Source organism: Carica papaya, chromosome 8 (assembly GCF_054855325.1).
Source record: "Carica papaya isolate Zhongbai chromosome 8, ASM5485532v1, whole genome shotgun sequence".
NCBI lineage: Eukaryota > Viridiplantae > Streptophyta > Magnoliopsida > Brassicales > Caricaceae > Carica > Carica papaya.
Genome location: NC_142316.1, coordinates 32097409 through 32122740, shown reverse-complemented (window position 1 = coordinate 32122740; position 25332 = coordinate 32097409). Strand labels below are relative to the sequence as shown.

The following is a 25332-nucleotide window of genomic DNA, read 5'->3' as shown; positions in this document are numbered from 1 at the left end:
GAAATAAATGAAAAATAAACAATTAGGTATCCTAGGACGACCTTCACTAGCTTTTGAAGGGAGTCTAGGTGACAACACCCTTGTCGATCGGGCTCTGGCTTTTGATCTGAAATAGTTAATGAATGGATGAGCTATACTAGCCTAGTGAGAATATCACACTACTTAGCTATACGAAAACTGAAGATTAGTAAAAATTATAAAAACAACCAATGAAACTCTTAATTTAAGTAAATCAATTTATCATAAATAAAACTATTTATTGCATACTTATCGTTGCAAGATTTTCAAAACTGACCTATAGAGACAATAGCTCAACAACATCATAATCTCATATTCAAATGAGGAAGAACAGTAACGTTTCCTCTTTATTTACTTACTGATATCCCTGAGGCCCATAGGGATGTCCCACTACGCGTGAACCATTACTCAACATTATCAACTAGTCGGTCGTCCCCATACTCCGTCCGGTATTAGCGTCAAGAATATAATTTCTCAATACCCCGTCCAGTATGAGGGTGAAACGGGCTGTCCCCACATCCCGTCCGGTATAAGCGCCAAAAATATCAATACTCAATACCCCGTCCGATATGAGGCGACATTCACGGTAGGATTCCCTATGTACTTAGTCCGTCCACCATATTTCAGAATATCCAATAAGGCTACCATTCATTCATTCACTAAACCAATCAATTTTCTATTTACATTTAATTTTTAATTTCATAATTTAACCTAAATCAATGCAAAACAAATAATACATGCATCAAAGAAATACAACTAAATCATTTTATCAATTCTAGTATATTATCATGCATATAAAATTGTAAAATCAAATAATCGGTTAAACAGGATAAATAATAAATGACTAATCAGTTTCCGGCTCCATTAGTAACCTGTAATTAATTCTCAAAATTTTTTAAATTACACAAACTACCGTATTATTGATAATTGAACTTCAATTCCATAACAGAAAATAAGGTGATGGATTCTTACCCGAATTGGTGTTTGAAACACCAAACTTTCAGCTGCGCTTACTGGTGGTCCCCAAGTTTCCTGAATTTTATCGCGGAGATTAAAACACGTTTCACGTACCTAAAAATACCCCAAAAAATCCAAAATCGGTGTTAAAAATCTTTTCCAGCCAATTTCAGAATTCAGGCATAACGGCATCATCGTGCTCTGGTGACGGTGATTTGCCTCGAACTAGCCGTTTTCAGGCAGTTTTGACTAGTTTTGGCCGGTTTTATACCTATCCCTACAAGAAAACATGTTAGGGGGATTCGGTTGGCCGAAAAAAGTCAAAAATAAAAATTTACCAGTGGTAAAAATTTTCGGTGCAGCAGCTCTGTCTGCTCACCTTCGCGGTTGGGTATTTTTCTTCAGTCAACCTGTAGAAAACAGAATAGTGAACACAATGGTGAAAAATTCACATGAAATAGGAAATGGGAAGGGGCTCATTGGAGACATTTTTGGGTCTTGCCCGCGGCGGTGCTATCGGACTTTTCCCACGGTTTCCCGCTTATCCGCCGTCTTTTTGGTCAAATTTGGCCATGGGGGTGCTCGGAATCAAATTTTGAGTGAATAGGAGAGTTTTTATCTTTCTTGGCAGTCGGAGGCGGCAGGAGGTAGTCGGTTCCCTTATTCGGCGACTGGTTCTTCTTCTTTGGCGACTGGTTCTTTTTTTCCAATAAGAGGCTGGCGGTTAGAGTTTGGGTTCGGTGTGATGCGAAATATTTATACCTGTCTCTCTTAAATTTAGACTGCTCATCGTATTTGATCTCGACCATTCGATCGTGTTTAAAGAGAAAATTAATCTGGACCGTTTATCGCAATTTAATCTCGATCGTACGATCGTTTTAAAGAGAGAACAAATCTGAACCGTTCATTACGTTTAATCTTGACTATTCGATCACACCTGAGGAGTGAACGGATCCGGACCGTCCATGCACATGGGAACGCATCCGGGCCGTCCGATTGTAGGCACACAGATTGCTAGTGTGGTTTTTTGTGTGGTACCGAGTCAGCGTGCCTTGCCACGATGCGCGTTATAGTTCATCGGAGCTACTGAGTGGGCGGTCCTACGTGGCACAATTTTTTTTAATTATGTTTTGATCCCCATTTCTAATTTTTCTTTCAAAAATACCATTCGAACCCCTATAATCACCCATTATTTCTAAAATTATTTTCAATTTCATCATCAACCTATTTTTTTTTCCTAATTTTACATTAAATAAAATTTATAAATTTAAAAATTATATTTTTATACATTTTTTTAAACTTTAAAATTAATCCAATGCTAAATTTCGAACCTGGGTATTACGACTTTTCCCCCTTAAAAGAAATTTGGTCCCTCAAATTTATTTTTCTCTCACTCAATCAAACAGTTGGGGATACTAGGTTCTAAAATCTGATTCTAGTTCCCATGTGGTCTCTCTTTGTGTGTGATTCAATTGTGGAGTAATATGTTTTTTTAGTCCACAATACCCACCGATTCCTCCTCATAGGACAGATTCTCCTTGAGTGAAAGTGACTCGTGAGCCAAGATGTGAGCGGGGTCCGGGTTATACTTGTATAACATAGAAACATGAAACACATTATGGACCCTGGATAGTTCTGGAGGTAGTGCCAGTCTGTAGGCAGCGGTACCAATTCTATCTAAGATTTTAAATTACCCAATAAATAAGGAATTTAGTTTCCCCCTCTTGTCAAACCTACTGATTTCCTTGAAATAAGTGACCTTAAAGAACACTCGATCACTTTTATCAAATTTCAAAATCTGGACCGAATAATTTTCTACTACTCTCCTCTTCCCAATAGACTGGCGATCTGTATGGGTAGCCATATAACGCTTTGCACGGAGTCATGCCAATACTTACTTGGTAGCTATTATTATAGGCGAACTCTATTAAGGATAAATGACCATCTGAATGGCCCCCCGAAGTCAAGAACATAAAATTGGAGCATCTCCTCCACTATGCGGATCATCCTTTTTTATTATCCATCGGTCTTAGAGTGGATGCGATACTAAGAGACAGTTTCATTCCCATGACTTGCTGAAAACTAGACTAAAATCGAGAAGTGAACTTGGGATCCCTGCCGGATACTACTATTACTGGCACTCTATGTAACCTGACTATCTCCTGAAGATATATTCTTTCTACCTTGTATAAGGGGTTGGTCATCTTGATGGTCAAGAAGTGGGAAGACTTAGTGAGCCGGTCAATAATTATCCAAATGGCGTCATGTCTTGAGCGTGCCCTAGGCAATCCTGTCATGAAATCCATTGTGATGTGTTCCCACTTCCACTTCGGAATCAGTAGTGGCTGAAATAACTCTCTTGGGCGTTGATGCTCTGCTTTGACTTGCTGACACACCAGACACTTGGAAATAAAGTCGGCCACCTCTCTTTTTATTCCGTTCCACTAAAACCTGGGTCGCATAATTTAATACATCTTAATGCTTCTTGGATGTATGACAAATTTTGAGGTATGAGCCTCTATCATGATGTCTATTTTCAGCTCACTGTTACATGGAATATACACCATACCCTAAAATCTGAGCAATCCATCGACAAAGACTCGAAATTCTGAATTTACTCAATGTTCTGCATCTTTCCTAAGGTCTGCTAGGATGGAATCGGCAGATTGGGCTTCATTCAATCTATAGATTAACTTAGGTTGAACGGCCAGGTGGGCCAAACATGTAAATCTCTTCAGGTCCTGAAGTCATATCTGTTGTGCGGCCTCTATTACACTGCATTCTAAAACCATTAGATCAACTAATATACCCACACTTTTTCTGCTGAGTATGTCGGTTACCACGTTACCCTTGCCAGGTGATATAAGATATTGCAATCGTAGCATTTGAGGAGTTCTATCGATTATTTCTGACGCATGTTGAGATTCTTTTGAGTGAGTATGTATGTCAAGCTCTTATAGTTGGTATAGATATGAAAAGTCTCTCCATACAAGTAATAACGTCAAGTCTTCAATGCATGAATAATCGTGATAAATTTTAAGTTATCGGTGGGGTAGTTTTTCTCATGACTCTTCAACTACTTGGATTATAGGTTATAACCTTCACATGCTGCATCAGAACACAATTGAACCCCAGGTAGGAGACATCTCTATAAATTATATATCCACATGTCCCGCTCGGCAAGGTCAACACAGGTGTAGTAAACAACTTTTTTAGTTCTTAAAAGCTCATTTTACGGTTCTCGTTCCACTTAAACTTAACGTTCTTCTTTGTGAGTCGAGTTAAAGGAGCAGCTAGGCTAGAAAATCCTTCTACAAACATGCGATAATAACTTGTCATCGCTAGAAAGCTATGAATTTCCTTGACCGAGCTCAATTTCTCCCAACCGAGTACTGCCTCAACTTTTTCGGAGTTCACTAACACTTCATCTCTTGATATAATGTGCCCTAGGAAGATAGTCTGCTCGAGTTATAATCCACACTTACTCAACTTTGCATACAACTTATTTTCTCTGAGAACTTACAAAATTTGAGTTAGATGGTAAGCATGTTTCTCTCTACTTTTTGAATATATCAAAATATTATCAATAAATACAATGACGAACTAATTCAGAAACTGTCTAAAAATCCTTTTCATTAAATTAATAAAGGTGGATGGTGCATTGATTAATCCAAATGGCATGATTAGGAACTCATAGTGTCCGTACCTGATTCGAAAAATTGTTTTGGAAATGTCTTCTGCCTTAATCGTTACTTGATGGTAACTTAAATGCAAGTCTATTTTAGAGAAGACCTGGGCACCCTGCAACTAATCAAAAAGGTCATCGATCCTGGATGGGGTACTTGTTCTTGATTGTAGCCTTGTTCAGTCCCCTGTAGTCAATATATAACTTTAACGTCCTATCTCCCATTCCTTGTAAATGGAAATCCAGCACTCCAAGGAGAAACACAGTGCCAGAAGAACCCATTATCCTGCAATTTCTTTATCTATTTTCTCAACTCTTCCATATCTACATGACTCTTACAGTAAGGAAAAACTGAGATAGGTTGCATGTTAGGCTGAAGGCTTATGGTGAACTCAAATTCCCTCTCCACTAGTAGTCCAGGAAGTTCATAAGGAAACACATCCAGAGAATCTCGTACTACTGGGATTTATTGAATATAAATTATTTTCTTAAGTTTGTATATTGTACAGAAAACAACCGAGTTAAAACGTTATGTACTAAGGAATTTGCTAGAGGAGAATAATATTTGAAATTTTTATTAGCTTGTAAATGACTCTTCGTTATGATGCTTAAATACAATATTTTTCGTGAAAATAATCCACGGTTGCATAATACGTCACTAACCAATTCATTCTTAGAAATATATCAGAGTCTCCGGTGTCAATCTCTATCAGGTCCATTAGGGATGAAACCGAGTCCCGTGGAAGGGGGACCAAATGTTGCTGGGGAGGGATCGGGTTGTCCTGTAACGGTGCCGAATGATATGGTGGGGGCTCCAAATTACATTGTGACGGTGTCAGATGGTACGATAGTGGAGCAGGGTTGCATCGAGGTGGCGTTAGATCCTCTCGTTGTAGGGGTGGCTCATAGTATGGAAGTGGTGGAGGGTCAGACAGTTCCCTCCTCTCTTCCTTAGCTTACTACGCAGAGATGAGTCTCTCTAAAATCTCGAAGAGTCGATCGACATCCTCTCGAAGGGACTCGTCTTGGTCTTCCCTGTTCAATAAGGGACCTCATCTTCTCGTGTCTTTATACTTATTTTTCAAAAGGAAGGGTTGGGTGATAGTTCGTATTTGGTGTTTTTAAGTTTTTGTGTAAGGAATGATTCCGAGGTACGCGGCTCTGATACCAACTGTAAAGGCTTGGAACTTAAAAAGAAATAAATTATAAATTGAATGCGGAAGTGAAATAACAGAGTTAGAGTTTATATTCCTTACACAATAATTTAAAATACCCAATAGGGCTACGAGAATTATCATTCTGAAAAAATAAGCGAAAAATCAAGAAATAAATGAAAAGTAAACAATTAGGTATCCTATGACGACCTTTACTAGCCTTTGAAGTAAGTCTGGGTGGTGAACTATTTGCAACCCCCTTATTGATCGGACCCTATCTTTTGGGCGTCTTGATCTGAAATAGTTAATGAAGGGATGATCTATACTAGTCTAGTAAGAATATCACACTAGTCGCCGATACAGAAACTGAAGGTTAGTAAAAATTATAAAAATAACCAATAAAACTCTTAATTTAAGTAAATTCATTTATCATAAGTAAAACCATTTATTGCATACTTACCGTTGTAAGATTTCTAAAGCCAACCTATAGAGACATTAGTTCAACAACACCATAATATCATATTTAAGTGATGAAGAACAATAACTTTTTCTCTTTATTTGCTTACTGATATCCTTGGGGGCCCATAGGGATGTTCCATTATGCGTGAACTATTACTCGATATTATCAACTAACCGGCGGTTCCCATACTCCGTCCGGTATGAGCGTCAAGAATATTATCCCTCAATACCCCGTCCGGTATCATGATGAAACGGGCTGTCCCCATTCCCCGTCCGGTATAAGCGCCAAAAATATCAATACTCGATATCCTATCCGATATGAGGCGGCATTTATGGTAAGATTCTCTATGTACCTAGTCCGTCCACTATCTCCTAGGATATCCAGTAAGGCTACCATTAATTCATTCACTTAACCAATCAATTTTTCATTTATATTTAATTTTCAGTTTCACAATTTAACCGTAAATCAACGTAAGACAAACAATACATGCATCAAGGAAACACAACTGAATCATTTTATCAATTCAAGTATATTATCATGCATTTAAAGCTGTAAAATCAAAAAAATCGGTTAAACAAGACAAATAATAAATGACTAACTAGTTTCCGGTTCCATTAGTAATCTATAATTAATTCTCAAAATTTTTTAAATTACGCAAAATACCATATTATTGATAATTAAACTTCAATTCCATAACAAAGAATAAGGTGAGAGATTCTTACCCGAATCGGTGTTCGAAATACCAAACTTTTAGCTGCGCCTACTGGCGGTCCCCGAGTTTCCTAAATTTTTCTGTGGAGATTAAAACACGTTTTACATACTTAAAAATATCTCAAAAAACTCAAAATCGGTATTAAAAATCTTTTTCGGTCAATTTTAAAATTCCGGCACGGCGACACCACCGTGCTCCGGCGACGGCATTGCTGCTCGTGGCAGCGGTTTGCCTCAAACTAGCCGTGTTCGAGCAGTTTTGGCAAGTTTTGGCTGATTTTATACCCATCCCTGCGAGAAAACATGTTAGGGGGCTTTGGTTGACAAAAAAAATCGAAAAACAAAAACTTACCGACGGCAGCTCCGCTTGCTCACCATCGCAGCTGGGTGTTTTTCTTCGGTCAACCTGTAGAAAATAGAATGGTGAACACAATGGTGAAAAATTCGCACGAAACAGAAAATGGGAAGGGGCTCATTGGAAGCATTTTTGGGTCTTGCCCACGGCGACACTACTGAGCTTTGCCCGCAGTTTTTGGCTCATCTGTCATTCCTTTTGCTTCAATTTAGTTATTGGGGTGCTTGGAATCAAATTCCGAGCGGATATGTGAGTTTTTACCTTTTTTGGCGGTCGGAGATTGCTCCAGTGCGGCGGCGATCAGTGGTCGGCGCCCTTCTCCTACGACTTGTTCTTCTCCTCCGGCGGGGGCTGGTGACTAGGGTTTGTGTTCGCTATAATGCAAGATATTTATACCCGTCTCCGTTAAATCTAGTCTGTTTATCACGTTTGATCTCGACCGTCCGATCGCATTTAAAGAAAAAATTAATCTGGACCGTTTATCGCGATTTGATCTCGACCGTACGATCGTGTTTAAAGAGAGAACGAATCTGAACTGTTCGATCGTGTTTGAGGAGGGAACGGATCCGGACCGTCCATGCGCGTGGGAACACATCCAAGTCGTCCGATCGCGGGCACGCAGATTACCAGTGTGACCTCCTGCGTGTTACCGAGTCAGCATGCCTTGCCACATGGCGCCCTACGATTCATCGGGACTGCAGAGTGGGCAGTTTTACGTGGTGTAATTTTTTTAATTGCGTTTTAATTCACAATTTTCGAATTTTCTTTTAAAAATACCATCCAAACTTAAATTTTCACTAATTTTTTCGAAAATTGCTTTCAATTTCATCCTCATTTTATTTTTTTTTAATTTTACTTTGAACAAAATTTATAAATTTAAAAATTTTATTTTTATGCATTTTTTTAAACTTTAAAATTAATTTCAGGCCAAATTTCGAACTCCGGTATTATAATGGATGGGATACTGTAAAACTGTTCTGCATGCTAACAATTTTGCTAAAAATAGTGAGTGACGACCTGACGACCAACTAGAGATTTCTACCAGTATATTCCTTGATGAGTCTTTAATGAGTGCACCAAAACCAGTCAGAGACTCGGCTTCAAACCACGGGCCATCTAGATTGTTTTTATTTACTACTTTGAATTTGTTATTTTTTTAATCTAAATTTTCACATAAAAAGAATAAACGAAACTATAATTATCCATTCTAAAAAATATGTATCACGTTACTTAAAGTTATGGAAGGAAATTTTCATTTTTGATTCTTTACATGTGGATTTTAATCATACCCAAATTAAAAATGGACCATCCGCCCCTAGTTTTTTAGGTACATGACATATATTTGTAGGGATACATTTTATAAAATATTTTTCTAAAATGAAAATTTTACATTCTTTAATAATAATAATATATAATTAGTTAGTTATATTAAGATTATATTGAATTTAATAAAATTTTAAATATAATAAATAAATAATTGAAGGAAAAAAAGGTGTTGAAATTAGAGTACAGGACCCACCTAAAAACTAGGGGTGATTAAGATTACAAGTAGGATCCCAAGTGGCAGCAGACATAAAATATTATTACAATACTAAACAGCTGACGTGGGAGACTAAAACCATGCAACGAATGTAGAACAAAACGACAACGTAGCACACCATTAAAACGACACAGTTTTGTCACTGTTTGAACTTTAGGCTGGACCAACCTTGTCGCCGTTCCCAGCCACAACGCACACTAAAGCGTCGTTTCACATTGGAGTAAATTATTATTATTATTATTTTTCAAATTTTAAAATCTGTCTTTGTCTTTTTTATTGGTTTGATTTGGTTAAATATTAATTTTTTAAAAGGCCATTTCTTCCAGTCACCTCTCGTGCCTTTACAGCAACCATTTTGGGACATATTTATTAGGGCAGATGATCCAATAAAAATCATAATTTAAAATGAAAATTAAATGGCAGATGGGTCAGTTTAATTGAGTTTAGGGCAAGAATCCATTTGACCAACAAACAATTTCAATAATTATAATAGAAAATTAATTTGAAGATAAAAAATTAAATTAATTAAAGTAAAATAAACTTATTAATTGTGATTATTTTATGTTTTTTAGTAACTAATATTTGTTTAATAGAGTTGAATCATAATTAATTTAATAAACAAAATGAGGGAGTTTTTTTTTCCCTTCAAAGCCTATAATAAAAGTGAAGACATGGTTGTATATTATGGCACATGCTCGTTTACAGTAGTATCTATACATGTTATGTATATAATATATGTGAAGCTTTGTGGTCAACAGCTGGAATGCATGGATAAGCATAAAGCTTAATTAAGGTTAGGTTTAGTTAATTACATTTGATTAATTTTTAATTAATATCTGAAGATTGAAGGAATAAGTCCATGGCATGTGTAAAGACTGAAGACTAAAGAGTGTCAATTTCATATATTGTGTATATATATATATGTTCAATGGGTTAATTAAGTGTTTTTTTGGAGGAAGATCAAGTCAAGCTGCTGGTTAATTTAGTCATACAAAGGTATCTTATTTTATAAGTTAAAAAAAAAAATTAGTAAATAAAGAATAACTACTAAAGATGAAAGTGCCAGATACAAAGATATCTTACTCATTCTGGGTTAATCTACATTAATTAAGAGTTTAAGTATTTAATTAAGAGTTTAATGAATAATTAAGTGGAATCATATATCTAATAAGTATAACTACATGAATTCTATGCATGCATGACGCGTTCAAACACATTTTTTTTCTCTCATTATATCTAATAAGTATAATTAAAGTCAAATATTATTAAAGTAGAAGATTAGAAGTTGCGTTTATTTACATAGTTATTTATGTCATGATTAATTAATTAAATTTCATCTAATTGATCAAATACTAATGATTAAGACTATATATGTATATATATACTGAAGTTAACACGACAAGTTTTTAATATGGGTGACAGCATTGGGGTATATATTGATTTTTTCTTCGGAAAACTAATTCAAATTATAGAGTTTGTGAATTGAACATGTTCATTGCACTAGTCTTTTCCAATGAAAAAATAACTTTTTTTAAAAATTAAATTAAAAAAAAATTAGAAATTAAATGTCAACCAAATTAAATAATACAAGATTACAAATGTCAACCTAACTAGCTTTGTACGTATACTAGACATATATATATATATATATATACATACATACATACATACATATACACATTCATATGTATAGACATATATATATAAACACTCGCACACACATTGGCCCAGCTGTTTGGAGATTTAGCCTTTACATTAAACTAAATAATCTTCTTGTTTTTTAATTGGCAAAAGCCAAAAGGATAGGCCATTGGTTGGTCGGTTCACATCTCACGTACTCACGAGCCCAAAAAGTCACCTAAAATTAAATTTGAAATGTATACATATACATATACATATAAAATATTAATATGTATATATAAAGACACAAAATGTGAGCTTAATGGAGCGGCTTCCTTTTTTTAGATGTCAAATATTGCCAAGTTTCAAATGAAATATCAACAGAAATTGCTAAACAATTTCAACTTGCCTGTATATACATACACACACAGGCACACGTATATACATATATATATATATATATGTAGGTAAATATATATACATACATATATATATAATTATCTTGTTTTTTCTGCTTCATTTCCTTGATAAGACTGTGTCAGGGTTCTGCAAATTAATTCAATTTTAATCCCTTTGTAACTTCATATAATTGTCTTATTTGCTTTGGACTCTACCCAGAAATTTGCATGGTAGTATCTTCATGGATTCATCATCCTCCACAAACTGTGTATATATTTATATTTGAAATTATTAAGTAATTTACCAGTTTATTTGAAAAACCAATAATTAATATAGAATAATATTATTATTTCATCATAACAAGCTATATATATATATATATATATATATATACATTATGTGCGCGTATACACCCCATGCATATATATATATATACACACATTTATACGCACATGTTCAAACAAAACTAAAAGTCTGATTTCTTGGTTGGCAGTCAAAATTGGTGTCAAAAGTTAAAATTAATATTGTATATGTTCTCTAATTTACACATAATTTCCTTATTATTGAAGCATACAAGTATACCATTTTGTACTAGCCTAATTTTTTAACATAATTATTCATTACGATCAAATTGTGACTCAAATTTAAAACACATATTATACCATTTTTAACATGATTTTAATATTAAATTAGATATTGTTTAACATAGTATTAAAATTAAAAATTTAACGACTAATATACTTTATTCTCATACGGGTAAATTTGTAAGTAAATACATATGCTTACTTACAATAATTATTGGTTGAATGTATTATTTCCTATCAATTAACTTTTTAAAACTATTGATTATCTAAAATTATTTTAATAAGTCATTAGAGTATCGAGTACTATTTAGTTCAATGTTGATGCATCTTTTTTTTTTTTATTATTATATAAAATTGTAGATTCGAGTTAAGTTGTATTCTTATATTATCGTTTAAAAATTATGTTATGCTTATTATTATTAATATATATATATATATATATCATCTTATTATCAATGTATAAATTTTTATTAAAAAGTAAGTTATCAAAAAAATATCAAGACTTATCTCGACTTAATGTGTGATGTTTATTACTTTACTATTCATTGCAACTTTTTATTCATGTTTTATATGTATGTTATATTTGGTGGAGTTAAAAATAACAAATAAAAAAAAAAGTTCAAGATCTAATGATTTAGATCGATCCATCAGATCAGATTAAATTGAATCATGAGGCAAAAGAACTTACTAAACTTTGACTCTTTATATAATATATATTTTTAATTTTTATTAAAAATATACATGAAATATATACACTTCTAATTTAATACATATTTTTTAATTTTAATTAAAATTATACAATAAGTTCCATTTTAGTATGTGACATATATATTTACATATATGTCACATATGTAGATAAAGTCAAGTTCTACAGAAAATTTAATTAGATTAAAAATAAAATAAATTTTGAGCACACACATAAAAATTTTATATATTTAAAGTAAAATTAAATTTGAATTTTAATCTTAACCTAACTTACTATCATTTCTAAATTAGATTTGTTCCTATGAACTCTTATTGTTTGACATATAAACCATATCACTTAACATGAGTACTCTTGCGGGTTAAATTTGAATTTTACGAAATTCGCTTTGAATTTGGTCTATTTTTTATTAGAAGTACGTAAATATCTCGTTTAAAAAAAAAAAAAAAAAGATTATCATATATCGGTTATAAAACAAAAATTTAATATCATAATTATGACAACGCGCCCTCTTACTTTGAAAAAAGATTATGATAGCTAAACTTCATTAATGGATTAATGATAATAAAATATTAATTAAATATAATTTTTATTCAAATAATTATAATGAATTTTTTAAATTATTTCATTCTAAAGATTTGTCAAAATTTTGTAGAAATAAAATCAATTATATTTACAGAGTCTACCAACTATATTTTATATCTAATTGTAAAACTTATATATATTTGAAGTATTGTCTTAGATTTCTTTCATAGTGGTTACCTGCCCCAAATGATTTTTTGACTCTTAGGTTTTGCGTTCAGTATTCGTGTCCCTGTGCTCTGCTTCGGGTGGAGTTTTGAATTATAATTAATTTTGCATTAATAGCCATTGTGAGCATTGTAATTTTTAATTAAATTAAAAAATTATGGCTAGATTTAGTTTTAATTAAATTATAAATATTAAGATTTTATTATTGGGTTTTAAAATCTGTTTACAATTCATACCAAATTACAATTCAAATTATTTATTACAAAATCAAATCCAATTATTATATATATAAAAAAAAAGTTGAATTTATGGAACAAATTCTTGTATTGGGATATCGTTTGGATTCCTTTCTATTTTTGAGGTTTTATTTATTCTTTTAAGATTTAGGATCAAATTTGAATTAATGACCAAATCCTTAGTATTATTTAGAAAGCAAAATCTAAATTATTAATTATAATTAGTTACTAATATCCTATTTGATTTTAATTAATTTTTTCCTCTTATTTTTCTTTTTCTTATATTTTCCCTATAAATAGTTCAGAGTTTTAGAGGTAGCAATTTATTCCCGCAGACAAGAAAAACTACAAGGAGACACGAGGTAAACATACTATATATTTTGCTCGATGAAAAAGGTACGCTTTATATATTTATTTATTTACTTTTAATACTAATGTTTTTTGTTTTATAATATGATAATAATTAAAAATAATATAGTTAGAACGTATGTATTGTTAATTATCATATTGATCTCTCAAATAATTTGCTAATATTAAATGCGATGTTACTTCATTCGTGGATAAAAAAATAATATATATTTTTTTAATTGAAATAATTGGAATGTATTAAAAATTTTATTAATCAATGTAGAAGTAGATTTTATTATAAAAAAAGATGCAACTTATAATTAAACTACTGTGTCTAAGAATTTATAATTAATGAATTTATGGATCTAAATAAAATAATATAAGAATTTATAAATCTATTATAAAAATTAAATTTTCAAATAATAATAACGGTATTTTTTTTCTATTTATTCTTCATCTATCATTAGTTATGCATGTAAATAGTTAGTCACAGATTCTTAATCCAAAAATATGTATTAATATATAATTGATTGTGTGATTTGAAATGTAATGGACAATTATTAGATGTCCCACGGGAATATACATGTGAGTTGATAGACTTTATACTAAAATTATTTTAATTGAAAATTTAAAATATGTTAATTATATTATGTATAGTATCTACCAATTAAATGTTTTTAAAATAATTATTTTATATTATAATTTTAGCTTAAAAAGAAATTACACCGTAAATACTATAAAAAGCAGAATCAACGACGACTCAAGAAAATGGACCCGATCCTTACGACCAATTTTAGCTGCATGCCAAAAGTCAGCCACCGTATTCTTCCGCCAGCTTACTCGGTTCTCATTCAATGGCAGACAGAAGGAGCTAGTCAATAAACAATTACCATCAAGATCGTAGACGACCCAACTAAATAAAGAACAATATTTTTATCAATATTTATATATATGTACATGTACATACTGTAGTATATAAATGTATATGTATGTATAACACATATGCGTATGTATTTAGAGTATATACGCGGAGGAGGGATGGTCTGTCCCTACCTCTCTGATCTGACTCTTTGTCATTTGTCAACGGTTTGGAACCAGTCAGTCCTCCGGATTCCAAAACCGAAGCCGGTTTGCTCAAAACCAGAGCTTACACCTCCGTTTTTAACCTTTCATTTTCCCAACCTCTATATATACCCTTCGCTTTCTTTATGTCGCTTCATCAATCTCCTTCATTATACTAATCTAGTCACAAGGTAGCATGCGCTTCCCCTGCAACTTGCTCATTTTTATTCATCAACTTCACCCAATTGCCCAAATCTCTCTAGATTTTTTATGTTTATATTCATGAGACATAGATATATATTACAGATAAAACCCTTGGCTTATAAATACTTTGGTGCAGGTGGTTGAAGTTGGAAATATGTCACCAGCAGTAGCAATAACTCGTGATCACACGACCATGGCGGACAACGAAGTTCAGTTTCAGAAAGGAGTAAAGCATCTATGGGAAAATGGCTTAACAAAGGTGCCAAACAAGTACGTATTGCCTCTTTCTGAGAGACCCAATTCGGCTAAACCGGACCCAAATACAGAAAAGCAGGAAAATCTCGTTTTACCCATCATTGATTTAGCCGAGTTGCTAGGTCCAAACAAGTTGGAAGTCCTCGGAACCCTAGCTAATGCCTGTGAGAAATATGGGTTTTTCCAGGTGAGTATATGTATATAGATATATGTTTGGAATTTCGATCTGCACTTCTCTTCATTAATGGTGCATGATGGTGATGATGCGCAGTTAGTGAACCACGGGATTCCAAGTGAAGCTATAAACAGCATGATTGATGTAAGTACGAGGTTCTTCGAGATGCCGTACGACGAGAGATCGAAGTACATGTCGCCGGACATGGGAGCCACGGTCCGATATGGGACAAGCTTCAACCAGACCAAAGACAATGTGTTTTGCTGGAGAGACTTCTTGAAGCTCATGTGCCATCCCATCTCTGAAACTCTCCCTCATTGGCCTTCTTCTCCCATTGACTTCAGGTAATCAATAATGATGATTAATGCCCTTAATTATTATATTATAATTTCATTACCTTTAAAACCAAGTTCCATGATTCGTGAAGGCTCCCTTCCTGCTCCCCCCCTACTCATTTAAATATAAATATTATATAGTTAATTATTATAATATGATTATATATTTATATAAATATATTAATGTACTACAGGGAATTGGCGGCTAACTACGCGAAAGAGACGAAACACTTGTTTATAATGTTAGTGGAGGCCATTGTTGAGAGTTTGGAAGTATTTGGTGGGAACAAGAAGAAAAAAACAGGAGAAGATGATGAAATTCTGAAGGAATTCGAAGATGGAAGCCAGCTAATGGTCGTAAATTTCTATCCACCTTGTCCGGAACCGGAGCTCACTCTCGGAATGCCACCGCATTCAGATTACGGATTCCTCACTCTGCTCCTTCAAGATGAGGTTGAAGGTCTGCAAATTCAGTTTCAAGATAGATGGATCACTGTTCAACCCATTCCCAATTCATTTGTCGTAAACGTCGGTGACCATCTTGAGGTAATTATTAATTTATACGTGTAATTCATTTTTTCTTCCATACTATATATATATATATATATAATTGAGGTGATATTTTTGAATATTGTAGATATTTAGCAACGGAAGGTACAAGAGTGTGCTGCATCGAGTTCTGGTAAACTCCCATAAGCCTCGGATTTCAGTGGCATCGTTGCATAGTCTGCCGTTGAAGTGCACTGTGAGGCCATATTCAAAGCTCGTAGATGAAGAAAATCCAAGACGCTACAAGGACACAGACTTCGCTACTTTTCTTGAATATATCAAATCTTGTGAGCCCAAAAGGAAGAATTTCTTGGAGACCCGGAAATTGACTTGAACAAATTGTACTCGTCAGATCAAGAAATTAGAGGGAAAGGAATATATATTCTTCTGACTATTATTTACATATATATATATATATATACACATTTTAAGTTGAAATTAATTGAAGTACCCATCAATTTCAATATCAGTAGCAATCATTATTTGTAGTGAGTAATTTCCCTTTTTAGAATACACTTATAAATATATATTATATTCCTCATTTGTGGGTCAATTGTGAGAATTAAACCCAGATCCCCAACTACCAGGCAATCTACAAAATGTCATGATGCATAATGACTTGGTAGCTGGTGTTAGAAATGTTGAATGAACAGTATATATATGCATGACAATTGAGTAGTTGACATAATTAACTTGTATTATTCTTTTTTGAGCTGGTGTTAGAAATAATGAATGAATACTGTATATATGCATGCCAATTGGGTAGTTGACTTTTAATTAGTTTTTATTGTTTTTTTGACTTAAGGATGGAGTAGGATTAGAAATCTAGTCCTCTACTCTCGGAAAAAAACAGTATTATGCCATTTGAATAACATACTCTTAAATAAATTAATTCACATTATTGTAACATAACGAATATCTGCAATTGAATGACCTTAAAATAAGTGTAATGCGTATAATTAATTAGGTGAGTTATGCATTTGAATATTGTATTACAATAAATTTATTAGATTAGTAGGACAAATTACTGATATTTGTTTTTATCTTATAATATATGTTGTGGTAATTTACAAAAAAAAAATGAGAAATATAATTAAAAAATTTAATCCATATTAAAAATATTGATGGTAATAATAGTGTTGTAACAATAAAAATATCATTTGTGATAATGATAACGAAGAAAGTAGCATGGAAAATAAAGATAAAAATAGAGATAGAAACAATGGTTATGCTGCAATAGTGATAACAATAATAATAATAATAATAAAAATGGTGGTAAAATTAACGACAAAATTAGTAGAAGTAATGGTGTCAAGACAATTGTGATGATAATAGAGATGGAAGTTGTGAATAGTGATAGCAGAAGTAATGATATGACTATAATAGTAATCTTGTTGAAGGATCAAAATTAAAAATAAATAAATAAGAGGTTTTAATCATTTTATAACACTACCAAAAAATTAATTGTGCATATAAATTTTTCGTGAGATAAATTAATAACACAACTTGCCATAATATTCATAATGTTTTACTATATCAATACAAAGTTTTTCTCTTGAAATGAGTACAATATGATACTTTATTTGCCATTTACTCTATATATATTATATTATTTTGCTTATTATACCAAAATTTTTACCTTATTATTTAAAAAATATAACATTATTATTATTAAGCATTTAGATGAGAAAGTAGATTGTAATATTTTTAACTCTAGTTATCATAAATGGTCACTTGATATTTTAATAAAATATTTTCTCTTCATAAAGTTAGGTCTGAATATTACTAAATATTAAAATAATAAATATCTAAACTATCTAAATATCTCATTATAAATTGATATTACTAATTATACTAAATAGATAATCCTTAAACTAAGGAATCTCATGATGTGAGTTGACATTCTCACATTTATCAAATTGTTACCAACTCATAATATGTGGGAGAAACCATCCAGATGACTAAAATTTTATTTTAGTCTATGATTTAAAATCGTTACAGTTAAATTCTACAAATGTCTCTTCAATCTCATAAAAGATAACTTCTTACTACTCTATTTTTTTTTTTAATTTTTAAATTGCTGCACTTTTCTTTTTATAATTTTTACTTACTTGATTGCACATGTTTTATAGTAGATAAAATTTTTACATTTTACATCGTTATTCCATCTTCTTGCTTGTAGATTGAAGGCTAAAAAATTTTCACCTAGCTAAAATTCAAATGCAATTAAATTATTTATTTAAGTGGTAGTTTAATTGATTCATCATCAATATTTTAAAGAAGAACTATAAAAATTCAATAATAAAAATTTTAATTTGAAATATAGTGGCATATAAAGAATTAAAACACTAAATTGAATGATCTAAATATTAATATTGTAGATAATGAGACTAGAACAAATAAAGTTTTTATGAAATCTTGTGATCAAACATGCAAGAAAAAAAAAAAAAAAAGTCTATTTGTCCAATACCCATCTCATATCATTATCATTTTTATTTAAAAACAAAAATGTAACTATTTAAAAACATATTTTTAATAGTAAGAAATTGGTGAATTAAGAATCTTATGATAAGTCTCACAATTCAAATGATAACACAAGTAATTGGAATTTAAATGAGGATGCAAACAATGAGTGTTTCAAAGGGGGCTCCATTAAAATAGAAATAAATATTATATGATCATATTCATGAGGTGATGAAGAAAGTTATCATTTAATGAAAAAGGCTTTATGTCTGTCTTTTTTTTTTCTTAATCATTTTTTTTCCCATAAAAAAATCTATAAAAGTTAAATAATCGGGCAAAAAAATATGAAATTTGATAGCCTATCCATTAATTTCTTGTTTGCATACTACAAATAATCTTCTGAAGTGATAACTATGATATTAAGGTAGAATCAAACTATTTAAAATTTTCGTACTTTTTTTTTGTTTGAATTAGTCAATCTTCATACGTCACGTCACGTACATCTTCTCTTTAACACATGATATTTTTTTGGTGATCACTGATTTATATCAGAGACTACGTAAAAATGTTATTTAGTATTTGATACGAACATTAAAAAAATTGCATATATATTTTTAAAAAATATATTTTAACTAGTTTTTACATGACAAATTAAAATAGATTATTGTGCGGACTAATTAAAATATATTTTGGTTCTCTTAAAATATTACACCAATTCAAATTAATTCATACGTAATTATTTTTTAATTAGATATTACGTTAAGTATCACGTGACATTTTATATGGATCAGTAATTTAATAACATATATCATATATAAATACTAATTACACGTTATATTAAATTAAAACAAGTAATAAAACAATTAAAATTATATTTGAGTCAATATGTGATACGCAGTACATATAATTATCGTTGTTTAAAATTAGAATCTTGACAACTTCAAATGCATCAAATTCTTCCCAATTCAATGAATCACGAAATTCTTTTAATTATTATTATTGTTTAATATTATATATATATATATATATACATATATTACAGTCCAAAAAGGACTGCGGTAACTGATTAGATGGAGTGAAAAATGAAAATTTGAATGTTAAAAGTTTAGTAAGCGAGTGTACATGTTCCTTGACTTGTACTCGACCGACTTCATTGAAAATTTGACCGACGAGTCAGTCGTTGGTCTTCGTCTTCATCGTTTGTTATATATTAAACAAATAAATTTCAATATTTCCTACTCAAAGTTAGGTAACTCCCAAATCTATATAACATGCTTTTGAATTTTAATTGAAGGTAGAAAATTTTATTATTTATAATTACCTTTATTTACTTTAAAAAAACTGATCCCAAAAAAAAAAAAAAAATTGAATTATAATTTTCTCAAGCTATTAGATTTAGTTATAATTGAGTTAAAAGTTTAGAAATATTTTAATAAAAATGATAAAATACTCACACTTTTTTTTTTTTTTTTTTTTAATTTGGAAAGAAAAAACATGAGTAATAAAGAAAACCGACAAATTGTCCAATAAAGAGGGTTTAAGAAGTATCGCGATGATCTAAGTTAAGATGAGCATGAAGGTCGTTTGAAGGTTGAGTCATCTTCACATAATGATATTGTAAGTTCAACGAGCTAAATAGTTAGTATGAATATTGTTATTTTCGTGCAAACAGTCAGTTTTAATTAGTTTTTATGGCTTATGATTTTATGATTAGGGTTAGGGTTTTAAATTTTAGTGTAAATTTAAGGTTTAGGATTAGGATTTTAGGGTTTAAAGTATAAGATTAGGGTTAGAATTAAGATTTTAGAGTTTCTCAACTTTTTAATCTTTTTGGTATAGAATTTTTCAATTATACACCGTATAATGTTGAAATGGTCGTCCAAATCTGGATCATGGGCCTTTATGCCGATGCTTATAATATTGGGCTGGATTTTGTCGTATTCAATTTTAAAGTTTCAGCCCAAGCCAGCAAACCGATCAAAACGCTGCGTATCAATGTTCCCTTATCCCATCCCCCCCTCCTAGATTCCGAGATGCCAACTTCACTCAGAGCTATTTGCCGCTTTACATTGCAGCTTAGCCATGGTTATGAGAGTGAGAGAAGACGAAGGCCATTAAGTCGTTTTCTTCTTCTTGCGACACTCAAAAACCATGCATTCACTCTACGTCGCCACATTCTCTCCAGTCAGCACTTTCCGCAAACCCACCACTCTTCTATCTTCCAATTACGATTCAGTTCGCCACTCTCTCTCCACCAAGGCCTCCATTGAAAAACCGAAACCCACCTCCAACAACACATCTAAATCCGCTTCATGGGTTAGTCCGGATTGGCTGACTTCCCTCGCTCGCTCGCTCACAGCTCAGAACGACGATTCGGGAATACCAATTGCAAGCGCCAAGCTCGAGGACGTGTCTGATCTTCTGGGTGGTGCTCTGTTCCTTCCGTTGTACAAATGGATGAACGAATATGGACCCGTTTATCGGCTCGCCGCGGGTCCCCGGAATTTTGTGGTGGTGAGTGACCCGGCAATTGCGAAGCATGTGTTGAGGAATTATGGCAAGTATGCGAAAGGGCTCGTTGCTGAGGTCTCCGAATTTCTCTTCGGATCGGGTTTTGCCATCGCCGAGGGTCCGCTTTGGACGGTATACAAATCTCAACCATGTAAATTTCTCAATTTAGAAAACTGGTCAGGATGTGATTCATAAATGGTGCTTTTCTGTACATTTAACTAGACATGTAATTACTGTTCCTTAACAGTCGTCTGTTTGCTTCAGTATTATCTCATTTGACCATGGACATGTTATTTAAGAACAGGCAAGGCGGAGGGCTGTGGTTCCATCTCTGCATAAGAGGTACTTGTCTGTGATTGTGGATAGAGTGTTCTGCAAATGTGCGGAGAGGTTGGTGGAGAAGCTGCAACCTTATGCGCTTAATGGCACTGCTGTAAACATGGAAGAAAGTTTCTCTCAGTTAACTCTCGACGTTATTGGTTTATCAGTGTTTAATTACAACTTCGATGCTCTAACTGCTGATAGCCCTGTTATTGATGCTGTTTACACTGCATTGAAAGAGGCAGAGGCTCGCTCCACGGATCTTTTACCCTATTGGAAGGCATGTTGGTTTTTAGTGACCTCGTCCTGCCTTTTAATTTATGTTTCTTGTAACTGGATCTTGTCTGCTAACTTCTCTCTTTTGTTTTTTTTTCTCAGATCAAACCTTTGTGTAAGATAATCCCCAGACAAATAAAAGCTGAAGAAGCTGTGACTGTCATTCAGAAAACTGTTGAGGAGCTAATAGCAAAATGCAAAGAGATTGTGGAAAATGAAGGTGAAAGGGTTGATGATGACGAGTACGTAAATGACTCGGATCCAAGTATCCTTCGGTTCTTGCTTGCAAGCAGAGAAGAGGTTGACTTCCTTCATATCTTCATTACAATTTTTTCTTGTTGAAATAGGCTGGAGGATAGAAATGATTGCAGAACTCAGGACTTGACTAGATTATACTTCATAACAAGGTTTCATAATGTTAAACATGTTATGGGCAGGGAAAGAATTGATTTTTTGAAGTATTTTTGTTTAGTGATGTTTTACTTCTTTTGCAAGATTCTTCAGCTTCTACTTATGGAATTAAAGCACCACCAAACAATAATAGTTATTTAATAACCTTTTTACTCCAGTCCATAGTGGAATCTCTTAAAGCCCTTACTTTGAATCAATAAAGAGTCCATGTGGCCCCATATTTATATAGGACTAGTTGCTCTAGCTTATGTTTGTCACTACTGAAGTTGTGTTTGTTTGAGCTGGGTTGAGTTGAGTGTTAATTTTGCAATTCTGAAGAAAAGTTTGTGAAAGCATCATTAGCATGTTGCATATCATGAATACTGTAATTACTATGAACTGTGAGGTAAATTCAATGTCATTGCTTGATAGGTTTAGTAATAGGTTTGCATTGTATTTCTTGGATGCTTCGTTTTTTGTTCTCTATGCCTATGCCATATGTTGATTTCTATGAGGAAGACTTCCTAGTTGTCTACTTTTTTATCACTGTAATATTTGTTAAATCACACTATGCCTTGTTCTTATTTAGTCCTCTACATGCTGTATTGCTCTTAAAATTAACACGGTACTTCTTTATTGTTTAGGTCTCAAGTGTACAATTAAGAGATGACCTTTTATCAATGCTAGTTGCTGGTCATGAGACCACGGGTTCAGCTTTGACTTGGACACTATATCTTCTGAGCAAGGTAATCGGTAATCCTACTATTTATGTGAATAATTTATTTTTCTTTTGGGGTTTTTGTCGAACTCAAACCTCAACTAGTTAAGCACAATATAATGTTCTCTTTTTCCTTCTTATGTTTTTGGGTTTTATCTTTCAAGTGAGTGGGGAAGCGATGTTCCTGTTTATCTTTTAACTGTTTAGAAGTGATCTGAGGAAACTAGCATTGGAAATATAATGTTCTGTCGATCCTTAATTTAACCTAATGCATGTTCATGTATGAATATGATATGAAAAGCCACATAAGACGTGAACTTTTAATACATTTGTTCTCTCTGCAGGATTCCTCGTCATTGATAAAAGCTCAGGAAGAAGTTGACAGAGTCTTGCAGGGAAGGCTTCCCAGCTATGAAGACGTAAAGGAGCTGAAGTTTTTGACACGTTGCATTATTGAGTCCTTGCGTCTATATCCACATCCTCCTGTAGGTTGCATACCACCTTCTTCCTCTTTAAGTAAATTATAATACTCCTAGTAAACACAAAGAAACTGTAATAAAATGTGCTAGACTGATTCTTTTGACCTGAAGCTTTTATATCTGCCATTTTTGTACGTTTAGGTCCTGATAAGAAGAGCCCAAGTTGATGATGTGTTTCCTGGAGGTTATAAGGTTAATGCTGGTCAGGATATAATGATTTCAGTATATAACATACATCATTCATCACAGGTACCAAATATATGCTCTCTCTCTTTTTCCTGCTTTTTTGAGATTCAGGATATTAGTCCTGGTATTATTTTGGCCAGATATGACTAAAATTAGAGATTTCTAGTGGGTCATTGGGTAAACTTTATCGAAATGAATTTTCACCTTCATGTTCCACAATGGTTGCTACAGGGTAAAATTAAGTATGCTTCAAATCCAAGCTGGGTACCCATGCTAGAATAATAACTTTGCAATTGGTTCTTAACCTTCTAAACTGGGGCTTTAGTTCCTATTCACTCAGCTCATTTTCATAATTATGGGACAAAATGCCTGTATTCAACAGTAGATTTGAGCTAAAGAAAACTTATGGTCAAAATGGTAGAATCTTGAGTTCTTTTTCCTTCCTGGATTATATGCATAAAGAAAAAACTCAAGATTTCTGGTTATGTTTTCATGAAGATGGTTTTAAGTTATATCTTCTGAGTTGTTCATGTTCGTAAAAAATGAGAATAAAATGAATAATTTACACCTTATTTTTCATCATCTAGGCAACCAAGAATGCTCTAGCTGCATAATGTCTCATCATTTCTCAAACTTTTTCTTTTACAAGGTCTGGGAAAGAGCAGACGACTTTATACCGGAAAGATTCCACTTAGAAAGTCCAGTGCCCAATGAAACAAATACAGATTTTAGGTATTTGATTACTTGCAACCTGTTTAACATGCTGCTATCTTTTAACATTTTTATTTCTTCTGTTATTGTAGTGGAAAGCTTTTCAGAATTGATCTATTTGGTTTCATATATCTGCTTAAAATATCGGATATTGATTTCTGCCTACCACAGATTCATTCCATTCAGTGGAGGACCTCGGAAGTGCGTAGGTGATCAATTTGCTTTACTGGAAGCCATTGTTGGGCTTGCAGTTTTTGTCCAGCGGCTGAACTTTGAACTGGTTCCTGATCAGAATATTGGAATGACTACTGGAGCTACAATTCATACGAGTAATGTAAGTTCTTTTTCTATAGGTTTAACCTAGCATATATAAGCAATTATCCATTAGAAGCTTTTATTGAGGGGAAACAAGTCTATTTATTGTACATTTCTTGTTTGATGAAGAGGGTTGTCAAACATAGGAATTACTCAAAACAAATACCTAACTAGGATCTAACCCAGAAAGTAATTAATTTCTGACAAATTGATGCTGCTTGTATTTGCATTCTAACACATTGTCGAAATGCAGGGCTTGTACATGAAGCTGAGCCAACGACAAAAAAAAATGTCGTGAGCTTCATCTTCCTTCTTGGTAAGTTGGAAATTTGTATATAAATTGTTGGACATTATTTGTTACTGAACAATGCTCTGATTCTTCTACTCTCCCATTGGAAGAGCATACAAGAATTCTTTACATTTCCCCCAACGAAATGTAATATGTAATCATCTGAATTAATCATATCCGAACTCCAGTCCAAAAATAGTTAGAAATACTTGTTGCCTGACCTAGTCGCACAAATTGATGTCGTTATTGTGACGGCGTGCAATTACAGTGAGTTCTCTTCGAGTTAACTCCTCATCTTTCTCTTCCCCTTGAAGCAAAACTGTAAATTACCCTTATTGTTTTGTCACTACCGAAGTTGTAAGTTTAATTTACCAATTAGAGGGGCAAAATCCCCATAGATTGATCTTGAAATTCTAGTGTAGCTAGTAGCCAATGTTACATTGATAAGGGCTTAAAAAAAAGTAAATGCAAAGTATGAGAGATGCAGGGGGATGGCAATTTAATCTATTCTCTTATGAAATTTCTGGCCCCCAAGGAAGGATGTTTTTCTGCTACCCTTATATGCAGTTGAAC

At 32.8% G+C, this 25332-nt stretch overlaps 2 protein-coding genes across 3 annotated transcripts; both read left to right on the top strand.

Annotated features, from left to right (window-relative positions):
* The first annotated feature begins 14536 nt into the window (after positions 1-14536).
* Positions 14537-16582, top strand: LOC110822681 (2-oxoglutarate (2OG) and Fe(II)-dependent oxygenase superfamily protein). Its single transcript, XM_022052853.2, has 5 exons — positions 14537-14773; positions 14923-15228; positions 15313-15560; positions 15746-16097; positions 16189-16582. Exons 2-5 carry the CDS (start codon positions 14941-14943, stop codon positions 16432-16434), a joined length of 1134 nt encoding a protein of 377 aa, XP_021908545.2. The 5' UTR covers positions 14537-14773; positions 14923-14940; the 3' UTR covers positions 16435-16582.
* Positions 16583-20586: 4004 nt separating this feature from the next.
* On the top strand, positions 20587-25046 carry LUT1 (Cytochrome P450 superfamily protein). Of its 2 annotated transcripts, XM_022053087.2 has the most exons (9): positions 20587-21206; positions 21379-21675; positions 21774-21971; positions 22706-22807; positions 23124-23264; positions 23400-23507; positions 24094-24176; positions 24327-24489; positions 24724-25046. In XM_022053087.2, the coding sequence occupies exons 1-9, from the start codon at positions 20715-20717 to the stop codon at positions 24766-24768; spliced, it is 1629 nt and encodes a 542-aa protein (XP_021908779.2). In that variant the 5' UTR covers positions 20587-20714; the 3' UTR covers positions 24769-25046. The 2 variants fall into 2 exon arrangements, 1 of the variants encoding a protein (XP_021908779.2); XR_002541305.2 differs by lacking the exon at positions 24094-24176.
* Positions 25047-25332: the final 286 nt, after the last annotated feature.

Excerpts from the sequence above, each read along its gene's own strand:
- LOC110822681 (XM_022052853.2), top strand. The coding sequence starts at position 14,941 with ATGTCACCAGCAGTAGCAATAACTCGTGATCACACGACCATGGCGGAC. Across the intron at positions 15,561-15,745 it reads TCTTCTCCCATTGACTTCAG|GGAATTGGCGGCTAACTACG; the intron begins GTAATCAATAAT and ends AATGTACTACAG. Across the intron at positions 16,098-16,188 it reads ACGTCGGTGACCATCTTGAG|ATATTTAGCAACGGAAGGTA; the intron begins GTAATTATTAAT and ends TGAATATTGTAG.
- LUT1 (XM_022053087.2), top strand. The coding sequence starts at position 20,715 with ATGCATTCACTCTACGTCGCCACATTCTCTCCAGTCAGCACTTTCCGC. Across the intron at positions 21,676-21,773 it reads ATCTTTTACCCTATTGGAAG|ATCAAACCTTTGTGTAAGAT; the intron begins GCATGTTGGTTT and ends TTTTTTTCTCAG. Across the intron at positions 22,808-23,123 it reads CACTATATCTTCTGAGCAAG|GATTCCTCGTCATTGATAAA; the intron begins GTAATCGGTAAT and ends TTCTCTCTGCAG.